Source organism: Nilaparvata lugens, chromosome 10 (genome assembly GCF_014356525.2).
Source record: "Nilaparvata lugens isolate BPH chromosome 10, ASM1435652v1, whole genome shotgun sequence".
NCBI lineage: Eukaryota > Metazoa > Arthropoda > Insecta > Hemiptera > Delphacidae > Nilaparvata > Nilaparvata lugens.
In genome coordinates, this window is record NC_052513.1 from 35,801,384 (window position 1) to 35,815,765 (window position 14,382).

At 35.6% G+C, this 14,382-nt stretch overlaps 1 protein-coding gene across 10 annotated transcripts in view; it reads left to right on the forward strand.

The window, feature by feature from the left end:
- Nucleotides 1-14,382, forward strand: part of LOC111064411 (ral GTPase-activating protein subunit beta) — an 89,261-nt gene that overhangs the window by 66,569 nt on the left and 8,310 nt on the right. For all 10 annotated transcript variants that reach the window (XM_039436731.1, XM_039436736.1, XM_039436726.1 and 7 more), the window contains 8 exons: nucleotides 1,166-1,273; nucleotides 2,935-3,127; nucleotides 5,202-5,430; nucleotides 6,352-6,613; nucleotides 7,161-7,322; nucleotides 8,593-8,731; nucleotides 11,037-11,192; nucleotides 13,054-13,218. In XM_039436731.1, coding sequence (XP_039292665.1) covers nucleotides 1,166-1,273; nucleotides 2,935-3,127; nucleotides 5,202-5,430; nucleotides 6,352-6,613; nucleotides 7,161-7,322; nucleotides 8,593-8,731; nucleotides 11,037-11,192; nucleotides 13,054-13,218 — 1,414 coding nt within the window. The remainder of the gene's footprint in view (nucleotides 1-1,165; nucleotides 1,274-2,934; nucleotides 3,128-5,201; nucleotides 5,431-6,351; nucleotides 6,614-7,160; nucleotides 7,323-8,592; nucleotides 8,732-11,036; nucleotides 11,193-13,053; nucleotides 13,219-14,382) is intronic.

A 14,382-nucleotide genomic window follows, 5' to 3' on the forward strand; every position in this document is an offset into this window, starting at 1 on the left:
ATAGTGATACCAAAGAGAAAAGATAGCATAAGAAGATATCCCATGGTTTGTAGAATTCATTCAGTTTGGAAGTATTGTATCAAATTTTGACAGGTTGTGTATCAAGTTCAGATGATACGGTATTATTCTGTGTTGATATTGTATCATGTGTGTTGATACTGTATCATCTTGTGGTGATACTGTATCATTTTTCAATCACAATTGATCAATCAAGTGGCTTTGTGGTGATACTGTACAATGTGTGGTGATACTGTATCATTTATGGTGATACCATAGAGAAAAGATAACATAAGACGATATTCCACGGTTAGGGCGTTCATGTTCCAAATTTCACTGAAGCCTATAGTCGTAGTAGTTGGTGTTGTGTATCAAGTTGATGATACTGTATCATATTGTGTTGATACTGTACCATGAGTTACTGAATCATTTGTGGAGAAACCAAAGAGAAAAGTTAGCATAAAAATATATCGCATGGTATAGGTCGTTTAGCTTCCAAATTCCAAGTAAAACCGATATTTTGTTAACTCAAGCTGATTAGCCTACTATTGACTACTGTCCATCACTACTGTTTTATTACTGAGAGTGTCAAACGGCACAGTATAAGAGACTACAAGCGTCACATAGATTCACGAAAAAGAACTACGTGGAATATCGGTTTGAGATCACATTGAAAATTAGAACATAAACACCCTAAACCATGGGATATCTTCTTGTGCTATCTTTACTTTATAATAGGATCGTATTAACAAGTAAAAATCAACTACATTATTGCCAATTTTCCATTCAATCTGATTTCATTTCGTTCACTACAGAGACGCTATAGATCTATATATATTCGTATTATACCGGTATCAGATTTAAAATCGGCAACGTTGTTTCTCCACTATTATTATAACTTGGACCTCACTATAGACCATTATTACTGTCACGTTTTTGATCAGCATTATTATCACTTTTTTGAGCAATATCTCCCTCTTTTCCTTTTTCCGTTTTTCTTCCTTCCTCTTCTTCTCTTTTCTTCTTACTCATTTTCCTCTTTCTTGTGCTCTTGATTCCTCTTCTTTTTCTTTTCGATTCTTCTAATCTTTCATATATTCTCTGTGTGATTCAAGTATAAATGATAATTTTTAAAAAGTTGAATGAACAATTTATTTTTGTTGTACAGGGTAAACCAGGAGAAAAAATCAAGCTGAAGGATGAGAAAGAGCTGAAACCAGTCTCAATGCGTGTCAGAGATGCAGCCGAATTTCTGCTAAGTGTCATCCTTGAGCAGGTAACTATTTATTCAATTTTTATTTTTACTACACTTTCATTGTTCTGTGTTTTAATGATTTACACTTTTCATCACCCACGCAAAATTCTCATCTTGGCATCATCCGCAGTAAAAACCTCAAGCATCGCCGCGCTTTATTATTGGCTATAGTATATTATTGTAGTGTGTAAACATCGACTATAACCTACTATATTATACAGTAATAAACTATAGCCGCTAGAGCTGCTGTAGCTTCGTACCTAGAGCCGTCACTTAGGAATTGAACATTACTCGAACATTATTTATTTACATTTTATAATACACAAATCAAATACATGATCAGAAAGGAGCTACAGACGTAGCCCAAAACGGATCCCTCTCCGAATGTTGATAGAAGTATGTCTAAAACGTAGGTTATGTTGCTTCACTTTGAATCAAAAAGTCCAGAGATATGCAAACCAAAATTTAGAATTTAATTGATTGAGAATCGAAAAGAATGAAAATTTTGCACCGAACTGTATTCAATTGTTCGGCTTCACTGGAAGTCACACTATAGGTTCGGGCTTTTATCGTCAATTATACTTTGTATCACAAATTGAATAAATTTGTTCCAATTATTAAAATTATAATTAATATCGGGGCACCGAGCTTCGCACGTTATTTAATTATTGATAAACAGAACATAATTCTTCAAAATGATTGGGGAAGGACAAACAGGCACAGCCCAAAACTCTTTCTTCCCCGAATTTTGATTTATACACTATAAATGGTCCAAAAAGTAGGTTATGTTTCATACACTTCAATTCAGGTACAATTTTCAGTCAACATATTTAAAAATAGAAAAGTTCTAATTTAGATTGTTTACAAACCAAATTGAATAACAAAATAACACTTACTGATCACTTAAAACTGTAAAATAATGAACAACTTTGAATATCATGATATACTCTAATTTAAAGTGATAAACCATGTCATGTCAACAAATCAAATTATTTTGATAGAATCTATTGAAATTTCTAGATAATATTTTGCGCGAGATACGGTAAGCTGATTAAATGATTACACAGCTGATCTCCCACACAGGCACACGCATCTTCTGTTATCGACAGCCGACGAAATTATCATCTGTTCTTCCAAGGATGAATTATCCTTCTAATGTCCTTCAGCGAGTTTTCCCAGGGATGAGACATAGTGCAATCTAATTTTTATATCATAAACCTACTATGTTCCAAATTTCGTGAAAACCGTTAGAGCCGTTTTCGAGATCCGTTCAACATAAATAACCAGATATAAAAGACAGATTTAATCAGATTTAAACAGACATACAGAAATTGCTCGCTTAATATAATACAGTAGGATTTGATTAATGAACGTGGAGATACTACTTCATCCATCCTCGATGAATTCAGAATCTTCATGGCAAAATTAGTTCAGACAAGATGATGCGTTAAACTTGTATTTCTTATCCCGTCCATGTTAATTTGATAACTCAATTTTATAATATAGTATGATGATAAATGGTTGATAATTAAGTGATTGTAAAAACACTTAATTCACATGGGCTACTTTTTAAATTAATAAAACAATTTTAAACTTTATTTCAAAGATTTTTTTTTAAATAAAGGGCGCTTTAAGATTTTTATATTGTTTTATTAAGTGATTGTGTATTTTGATTTTGTTAGGTGGGTTACATGCCCTCGCCATGTGGCGCCGAGTCGCTGTCCTGTCTACTGGACGAGGTGGCGCTGGCCAAGCAATGCAACTCGGCCTCCCATCAGCTCAGTCAGCAGTCAGCTGTTGCCAAGTTCCGCTACTTTGTGCTCGAGAACTCCACTGTCCTAGCGCTGCTCGAGGAACCGCTTGGAAATGATCAAGGTCAGCTATTTATTCATTATAGTGAGGTCCACGTTATAATGGCAGTATTCGATTAACGTTTCCTTGTCAATCATTCGATAGCCCTAAAAATTCGAAAGAGGGACGGTTTTAGGTTTAGCCTGTTGTCAGCTCCCAATCATCATCATCAAATAAAAAATTCTTTATTGGTTCTTCAACGACAATAAATATACAAAAAAAAACTTTCAGCAAAAATATAAGAAGCCAATCACCTGCAAGGAAAAACCCGTGCGCAGGTGAGAGTTGCTAATACAAATTTTATATGAGTCATATTACAAAAGATATTATAAATAGAAATAAGAAATTATATAACATTAATAATGAATAAGTGGAATAAGGGTGAAAGAAAGAGAGAAAGAAGAAAAAGAGGAAGAAAGAGAGATGGCGAACATACTATTGAAACAAAGATAAGAGTCACTCAAAAAGTATGTCCTCGATTTTACTGGTAATTATCCATTCAATAGTTCTTTTTTTAATCAATGTAACAGAATTTCGATTAATATGCTCCATAAGGTAATCTGGAATTTTACTGATTAACTTATTAGCTAGGTAAAAGTATTGTCTCCGGCAAACATTAAGATCCATTCTTATATTTTCAAACCTATTTCTGGAAAGTCGTAAATTGAGGTTTGATTCACGGAATAGAAACATATCTTTATTATTTCTAATGAAAATTATGAGGTCTTCAATATTATAATTGACGGACAGTTAACACTTAAAACTCTTTGAATAAATATTTAGTTGGATAAAGACGAGGTTTACCTAAAATAGTTTTGGATAAAAAATTGGTGTTTTTGGATAATTTTTTTTTTTTAATGTGCATTCAAAGCACCCCCCAAGCACGAATGCCATACTGTAATGCAGATTGAGCATATGAGTAGTAGATTAGCTTTGTTATTCTTAGATTATTTAGTTGTTTGATTTGATGAAATTTGTAAATAAGAAATCATTGTATATGAGTTGTGCTTTGTATTCAAATGAAATAGATGAATAATCACTAATCCTAAAGCACGCTGCCCATAGGTACACTAGTAGCTTCCACTAGCTGCGGTGCCAGTCACTACCTACCCAGGTGTGCAGAAGTTTGTGGACACTTGTAGGTCAGCTGTATGTTCTTATGGGAGACTGTTCACCTGTCAGTCGTAGATGTCCGTCCGGTGAAACCTTACGTCAGTGGATGGCCTTAGAAGTAGATTAAAACTGCGTAGATACATCGATCATGGATGAATGATTTTTCTATTGAGATCTTCATCAAGATCTCAGTTAACTTAATAAAGAATCAGCCAGACAGCATCTGTACGTCAACTTTTCAATTCGTCGATTTCCTGTTGCTTTCAGGAAGTCCAGTAGATACAGTGTCGTAATTTACATTCTGAAATATTATAAAACATTCTGAATAATTCCAACATATTGCTATTTAAAAGCAAAAACCTAACCATTAAACTTGACCCAACCTTTAATTAAGTTCTCCAACCTTTAATTAAGTAAACTAATGTACAACGATGTAGCTGACTCTTGACTGTGTATCAGCCTGCAACGAAAACTTGATGAACTGAATGGCTCAACTTCCCATTTGTTTCAGTACCGGTATATCAAAGAAATGGCCAAATAGATTCTTGATGAGCTGAGAACTTTACGAACTGAGACCCTCCCTCTAGTGTGCACTTTGCAACTTACTGTAGTTAAGCCTGCAACAAAACTTGATCCCATGAAACTTGAGAAAATGAACAGATATACTTCTTTTTTGTTTCAGTATCCCATGAAAAATGGTCAAATTAGGTACTTAACCAACATTAGTTTCTTATTATTACTATAGTTCTTATTTGTTTCAGTATCTCACGAAATGCTCAAAATAGGTACTTCTTGAACCTGATAAATAGGATCTTGACGAACTGAAACCGTACCGACCGCCTGTTAGTCGAAAAAGTATGGTGAACGATAAGTAGTTGACCTTAGAAGTAAATTCAAACTGTGTAAATACATTGTATCGATCACAGATGAATCATTGTTCTATTTGAATTTGAATATTTTATTTAATTTTATTCTACTTTTTCAGATCCGCAACCAACAGTGACGGTGCTGATCCGGGGCGCTTTCGGCCGGCACGCGTGGACGCTGCAGCTGCGTCACTTGCCGCGGCACAAGTCAGGTGGCAGCAAGTGCAGGCACGTGGGTGGCAGCCCTGGCAGGCCTGTGCCAATGCACGATGCGGGCACCGTACGGGCTCCCCCGAGGACTCCCAAACACTTCCCCGACGCCGTCGAGAGGATACCACAGTGCAAAGTGTGAGTCGCTTCAAACTGTCAGCATTTCTTTTAATAGAATCAAACTTTTAATGTCACGCTTTTTAAATCTGAAATCCATGACAATCTTCAGTGAATCTATCAATTGATAATATTTTGTATTATTACAGTACTGGATGGAATAATGTATTGTAATGCAACAGGTCTCTATAAAACTGACTTTCTCTAGTTTCGTCACAGTCTTTGACTGGGGAATGCCAAATTAGTGTTTAATTAATAATATGGTGTCGTGAGGTGAAGAAAGTATGATCATCTGATCATAGCGCTTAAACTTCGATAGGAATATCTCTAATGCTGAAAAGTATGATTTTGAACATATTCAAAAATTGTGAATAGTAAGGTTTTCGTAATAGATGGTGCTTCTTCTCAATTTGGTGCTTCATGTTTATTTATATTTCGACTTAAACAGACTACTTTTGCTATCTATGGATTTAAATCAAGGTAGGAGAAGGTTAAAGGGCAGCGATCCCGCATATATTGGAGAATTTTTATGTTTGTTCAGTCGATGTTGAGGAAGATTTATATTATTTTTGTTTCTCGTGTTCATGTTAACAATTGGATCTCAGAGGTCGGTTCGAATTCCCAGACAGTATTATAACTTCCATAATATATATGTTGTTAGAACAGTGTGATCTTATTCTGAACAAATATGGCTCTTTTGGAGAAGTAGCTCCTAAAGTTTTATTTTGTAGAATAATTTCATTATTGTTTTGTATATTGTATAGTTTATTGATTTCTTTTGTAATTTATGAGGAATAATTATAACGGCTTTCAATGCTCCATTTGATTAGCCTGAAAAATTGTTCTGATTGCCTTTTTATGCAGTTCAATATTCTGCCAAGATAGTTTTTGGGTGTAGCTTGTGACAAATCAATCATCTATCAATCAATGTGTGGTTTGCAGCGACCGTTCAATCCCCGAACTGGACTCGCTGCTAATGGACGACCCGAGCGGCGAGCTGAACGAGTTGTCGCGCCTCATTGAGCGACAGTCGGTGGCCGAGCGGAGCGACACGAGCGACAGTGTAGCGCGCAACAAAGCGACAGTCGCGCGACAGCATGACACCGATGCTGAGTGCACGCCGCCGCCTCTCTGTCACGAGTTTCAGACCGCGCGACTCTTTCTGTCGCATTTCGGCTTTTTGTCGCGGCTCGATAATACGCAGGTTAGAAATTGTTTATTGAATAGATTCGTTAAATCAGTACTAAATTTAATTTATTTCAAATGTTTATTTCCTCCACAAAGTTGAACAGTCACAAAGTTTGTAACATGGTACTTATCTTACAGTATAACCTAGGAGTCTCGGTCATGGGCTTTGTTTGGTGTTAGTCCCTTCTCTGCGAAATTATTATAAGTATTAAATGACTACTAAACCAAAACCTCAGCGGAAGGACCTTCAAAGAAGACCAGGAGTGGAACTCACTTAGGTCACGAGGACTAATCAGTCTGAAGAGACTGCCAAGCATATTACACTGGATTGCGACAAGCAACCAGGTGATGAATGGGATGTTAGCTTAGGGAAAAACTCCTGGTTCTTGTAAAGGACACAGGTATTGGTTTGCCTAACTAACATACTACTTGGGGACACAATAAGCTTCCGTTTACGTGTGGGGTTCTTTGAACCTTTGGATCCTTGAATCCGTCCCTTCAAAAAACAATAAATACTAATAAAAACCAAAACCTAGATTGACAAATTTCTTATTCCTTTTCAGCCGACATCAGTTCCACCGCTAGTAGCCCTGGACACATCGAGCTCTAGCTTCTGTTCGGATCTGGCCGCGTTGGACACAATCGGCTCGAGAACTTGCGACACTTGTCACGTGTTCTATGTCAGAGCAGGACAGAAACAGGCTGATCACATTCTCTCCAATGTGGTGAGTCTCATTACAAAGCACAAGTATTATCTTTTCAGTCTGTTTTCTCTCATCACAATTGAATTTCATCAAACATTGACTTCTTCTCATTCACATAAAGTACAATCAAACCATTGCTCTCTGGACGTATCATCCATTTTTAACGCATCCAGTAGAATCATTAAATTGTATAAAGAGAGATATTGCGGTACTTTTCCTCAATACCTCTAATATAGTTATATAAACAATATAAGTGTATTTTTATTTTTATCTTTTACCAATACTTATATTCAATTAATATTCTTGGTATAATTACACTAATATAGTGGTATTAATAATATCAGTGTATCTTTCTTTTTCATTTTTTTATCACGTATGATTGAGTGCACCTCAGAGTATAGTACATATTTGGAACCTCCATTCATGTCATCATTTAATTATTGCTTCGTCGGTTATATAATGCAGTTCGGTTCTACCAATAACTATATTCCTATAACAGACGGTTTGATTGTCACTTTTCTTAGGGCGAGACTATACTAGGCGTTTCTGAAGCCAATTTTAGAGTCGGCAGGGCAGGAAGCTCTTCGATTGGCTGATTGGGTTAATAAATTGTTGTATACTGTAGTTAAATTTGATTCTATATTTCTCGACATATATCATAATCAAGGATAAAAAATAAAACGATTAAGATAATCAATATAGAGAGTTAAATAAAGATAATTTAGTGGTTGTAAAGTAGTGGATGTAGAGAGGACGCGAGTTCTCTCTCTCCCTTCAGGAGAGAGACACTCGTATCGTGGGAGTGGAGAGAGTTTTTGATAAGTTTTCCTCAAGGGAGAATCGACACTTTTTGACATTCGCATTCTGACCGTGAATCAAGTAGTAGTAATATCTATTCAGTGCACGACTCTCCACCCCGACGCTCCGCCTCATGGACGGCGATCACCCAGCGAGAAGTGACCGTAGAGGTGCCAAGTGTAAACACCATGACCAGAGGTATCGTAATTAAAAGAACTATTTAATTTTCTTTCTAAAAGGTGTTTATTCCTTTTTCCAACATTCCGTAACCCGAATACGTCTCTCGAAGACGCGGCCCATGTTGAGCCCATTACAATACATTGGATTTGGTTTTGGAAAATCTCGAGATTTGATTTCATATTTTTCGACCGATTATGATCGACGATAAAAAATAGAATGATTACGATAATCTACTTGAGAGTGGAATATTGTGTTTCATACATTAGATTTAAACTTAGAGAATGTTGAAATTTGGTTGTTTGTTTTCGGACAGATATCCGACTCAACAGTATCGCCGCATTTCCTCGAGATGCTTCTGTCTCTGGGTTGGCCTGTGACAGTGGGCCAACACCCGGGCTGGACTGGCCAGCTGGAAACCAGCTGGAAGATAACGCCCACACAAACGAATGCCGGTCAGTTTTGCGTTTTCAGTAAGATAAACAATTATTCATTAATATTATTAATTATAATATAATTATTATAACTGTTTCTCGTCCGAATTTGTATTTAAATACAATTAAATACACTATTGGCATCACCCAGCAAAGGAAAAATTCCTGTCTGCTGAGTGAGAGCATCAATTCAAAACAAAATCAAGCTAACATGAAACATAAAAGAAACCAAGGGTGCTAATAGTGAAAAAATAAATTACAATATATTACTGATGTCAAAGAAAAAGTTTTCAACGATCCAGACAATGACTTTCGTTCCCATCCTTCGACTTACCACATGGGAAAAAATCAATTCTGTTACTATAATACAATATAATCTGAACAACTGTTAGTCTGTAGGCGCCACAAACAATACACGTATGCTTTTCATCAGTTGATGCGATGCTTATCATATCTGTTTCTTGCTGTCACCTTAAATATATGCGTAATAACATAGAGAAACTATAGCGTAAGTTATGCTATTATAACTTCTGCTATTGTTTCTCTATGGTAGTAAGCATGGCATGCTTAGCTGATGAAAAGCATACGTGTATTGTTTGTGGCACACATCAGCAGATAGATGAAGAAAAAATCAAACATCTATGAGCAGACATGCACAAACAGACGTCTGTGTGTGTGTTTTTTTCAACATTCAACATTCGAACACCTGGGGACGTTCCTTGTCTGGCTTTATTCGTCTGTATTTATACACTGTGTTCAATAAAGTATTATCCCATTGATATTGCATTATGTTATCGTACCATGTATTCAATAATATTATTATTCCTTAGTGACAGTTCTTCAGACAGCTGATTCAGAAAAGGGCAGTTAGAATTATTTCTGATGCTAACTACCTGGACCACTGCAAACCGTTGTTCATTGACCAAGAAATAATGACTGTTTATAGCTTATTTCTCTTTTTGCTGTCACTGAATGTGAGAAAAATATTGAATCATTTCCATGTAGGGAGGACTTTCATCAGTATGATACAAGAAATAGGCAGCAAATTGATGTTCCTTAAGGCTCGATTACACGGGGCGAGTTTACTCGCTACTCGCCGGCTAGTTGGCTAGTAGCTAGTAAACTCGCCCCGTGTAAACCCATACTAGCCGACTCGCTGGCTACTAGCCGGCGAGTAAAAAAGCTGAAGAAAAAGTAGAAGACCGGTCAACTTTACTCGCTACTAGCCAGCGTTTGAGCGAGCTTGCTAGTAAACTAGCCGTGTGTAAAGTGATTTGCTAGTTTTAAAAGCGGCAAGTGACCTGTTTGATATGCTTTTTCTTGTTGAAGTCTCCTCACTCAGGTAATTTGCGTCTTTGAACCAGCTCAGTTTTGGCGTGTAAACTTCATCTTTGCCACAGTCACTTTTTTACTCTTCTCTATTTTTTGTAGTTCTTGCCTATACACATCTTTTACTGTCTTAATTTTGACCTTCAGTTTTTTAACATCCATTCCTCTCAATAAGTTGTGCTCATCAAGATCAGACATTAAACGTTTTACATTTTCCTCCTTCAAAGTTTTATTTGTGTAGTCTTTGTCCTTTATATTCCACAATAAAGGATATTCACGGTAAAGTACAAGAAACTTAGCAATATCACTGCCATTCCACTTCATTTTCACACAAACACGTGTCACAACAACTCCGCAACTAACTAGTTGGAGAGTGAGCGAGTGAGCGACTGGCGCTAGCTACGTGAAATCGACCACTAGCGCACTCGCCGACTCGCTGGCTTTTCACTAGCCGGCGAGTCGGCGAGTAAACTAGCCCCGTGTAATCGAGGCTTAATACTAGGCTGAGGAGAGTGCAGATGAATTCGAAGCTAATTTCTTTGAGAATCTTCAATAAGTTTCCTGCTTCAGTGAGAACCATGTCTGCTCCTTTGTCTAAACGTACATTGAAAACTCTCTTGACAGAAAATCATCTAACTCACTGTCGGAATTTTTTGATATGGATAGGGATGTAATTAGTAATTATTTTTAAATATACGTTCCATAATGTATTAATATTAGGTTGGCAATAATTTTAGTGTATGAGAATATATTTGAATTATATATATATATATATATATATATATATTATATATATATATATATTATATATATATATATGTTTGTAACATTATTTATGTATGAGCTGAATCATATGATAGTCAGTGTTTTTGATTGTTTTTTATTATTGTATGTTTTGAACATTGTGATGTTTCCGATTGTGTAATCTATATGCTTAAAGGAATAAAATCTATTCTATTCTGTTCTTACTTCTAATCTATTATTGTTGTATTTTCAGATTTGGAAGACCACGGCCAACATGGTGGCAGCCTTTACAATGGAAACTCTCATGTGATCTACTGGGCCGATGTTAGTTCGGAAATAGCATTCGTTGTGCCGACACTCAGCAATGTCAAGAAGCATACAGAGAAAGACTTCCAAACAGATAGTTCAAGTAAGTATGAATGTCAATCAAATCAAATCAAGTTTTTTTGCCACACTAGAACATAATATGTTTGTATCGAATAAATAATTATTAGTTATTATTAATTATTATTAATGTTTTAGGACCTCATATATGGAGATCGAAAGAAATCAGTTTCTGACGAGATCAGCTGGTTGCCCAACAATGTTTTCTTCACCACCCTAGGGCCGAAAGTGCCCGCAGAACTCAGAATTAATTTCCTCATATCATTTTTGTGTACATCTTGATTGACGTCATATCTGGATTTTTTTAAAGAGAATGTCACAAGCCCCAAATGAGTAAGAATTAAGTATAGTCTTCATTTGTAGCTCGACAATAGGTTTGCAGTGATCCAGAGTCAATAGTTTGACAAAATAAATATTATGTTTTTTTCCTGGTCTATATTGTACAGTCTCTTAACATAGCTAATAATATGAACAACTTGAAACACAGCTTATAGCTTGAAGAGCTAGAAAGCTTATAACTTGAAGAACTGCTCCCAAACACAGACAATATAGTATATGTTGTTTCCAATATCCAGTTTATATTTTATTGTGTCTGTTGATTTGTATGATAAATCAATAAAATATCGGGGGACCGAGCTTTGCTCTGGAGTGTAAAAGCATAGAAAATTTATAACAATTAAGTTTGTTTTTTCGGTTCTTTTTCAAAATTATTTCTTTAATACATGAATCTTCTCTATTCAAGTAATAATAATGTGAAATATCTGTTCTATTTTTTGTTTTGAAGCATCTAAATTTGAAAATTTACTTTGTGAACATATTAGTGGTCTGAAAATTTTGCGAAGTGAAGAGCTACAAGACTTAACCTATTTCGGACTATGTGTAACCTATATCTAAATTGGGGAGAGGAATAGCACAAGGTTACCTTATTTTTCCTCTCCCTATCATTTATATGATGTATACTTATTATATCAATCAATAAAGAATCAATAAAGAATAACAAAAGTTTATATTTATTTATTCGTTTTTTCAGTCATACAATTATTTTTACAGCTATATGAGGAGGTACAACAGGCTTATGCACAAAACTGTCCCTTTTCAAATTTTATACTACAGTCCAATTCAAAATCTAGGTTAAGCCACTATCACTCATAAAAATAACAATTCATTCACACTTCAAAAAACAAATATATCATCAATTAAAAATAGATATACTATGAATTCGATTTAGAATGATATATTAATAATAATATTTGTTAATATACTATTTACTATTCCACAATAACAGCATAAAGCATAAAGTAAACTTGTTTTCTAAAAAAAGAGAAATAAACAAAAATAAGATTTTCTTGCTGGATTATTCCTCTTGTGAGATCAGCTCATGCATTCATTCACACATGCACTCGCTCACTCATTTCCATTACGGTATCGACAGACGACAAAATTTCCAGCTGTTTTTCCAAGGACGTATTCATCCTCTTAATGTCCTTCAGCGAGTTATCCCAGGGTTGAGACCTAGTGCGATCGAATTTTCATATCATAAACCTACTTTGTTCCAAATTTCGTGAGAATCGTTGGAGCCGTTTTCGAGATCCGGTCACATGCAGATATATAAACATCTAAATATCTAAACAGAAATTGTTCGATTAAATAGTATAGGATTTAAAATACACCTTCAAAAAGCATAGCGCTTGAATGATCGGGGCATATCGTACTTGTAAATTATTTCAAGAATCTCATATTCACTTATTTTTCATTCATTTGTGAAAATACTGTATTAATTCAATCACTGATCATATTATAAATATTATCAGATCATTTTATCATTTATATTGATGATGGATGGATTTATTGATTGATAGACTGATTATTGGTCGTTTGTTGTATAGGAGGTGCCTGGTTTGAACGCAGTGTCAGTGTATCAGGGGATAAGCCTCGCAATATGAGCCTGGAACTGGATGGTTCCAAGGAGAAATGGAGTCGAAGACATCCCCCCACCCCTGTGCTAGTTGTATGGCTGGAAAGCTTCGAAGATCATCTGCATTTTCCTTTAGGTGAGATGCTCTAAATTAGATTACACATTTCCATATTATAAAAAACGTTTATAACTAATTTATCATTTCATAGAGCAATTACTAGTATACCATTCTCTCATCTTATTTTATACACTAGTTCCTTTCGGCCAAAGACGCCATCATCAAGTGTCAAAATGGATATTCAAGGATGAAATGAATACTTTCAAGTTGCCCTATTGGAATAAATGAAAATTAATGTATTATATTTTTTTAAATTAATAAAAACAATATAAAAACTTGTAGTACCCTTTTATTAAAAGCTTAAAAATATTTTAACAACTCGTTTCGACCATTGAAACTAGTCGTTAAAATATTTTAAAGTTTTTAATAAAAGGGTACTAAAAGTTCTTATATTGTTTTTATCAATTTGAACTAGCCGTCTGGCTCGTTTCGCTCGCCATATCCGTCTAGCCAGGGGGCTCCGCTCTCTGGACCCACGACTGGATCGTCCAAAAATGAGATCAGCGGGCTCGCTTAGCTCGCCTGTATTTTTCATTTGAGCATGCTTCATTCCATCATAAAATCAAAGTACTTTCTCGCTCGATTCAAAGCGCAAAAAAACGCTGGAAAACGCAGATTTTGGGCGTATCTTTGGCGTTATTTCAAATTCCTTCTAACACAACATTATTACACCCTAGCTTAGCTTCTGTACTAAATTTGAACAATTTCTGTTGGTTCTCGATAAATCTGAGAAAAAGCGAAAAACCGCTGGAAAAACGCTAATTTTGAGCGTATCTTTGTTACATTATTACACCCTAGCTGAGCTAAAAATTTGAACATTTCCTGTTCATTTGTTCTCGATAAAGCTGAGAAAACGTTAAAAAACGCTGGAAAAACGCAGATTTTGGGCGTAGATACTTGGAAAATTTTCCAATTCCGTTCTTAGTGCGCCTCTAAAGGGTCAACTGAACATACCTACCAAATTTGAACGTTTTTGGTCCGGTAGTTTTTTCCGAGTGAGTGAGTCAGACGACAGTCCTTGGACGCCTCCACTACAGCTCTCCACGCTTCTTGGTCCTCTGTCTTTTGTCTCCTCCTTCTACATCCCAGTTCTTGGAGATCGTCTCTCACTTTATCTTCTCACCTTTATCTTGTTCTCTCTTCCCTTTGGAATGCAGCCTCTCTTTGAATTTCTTATTACTG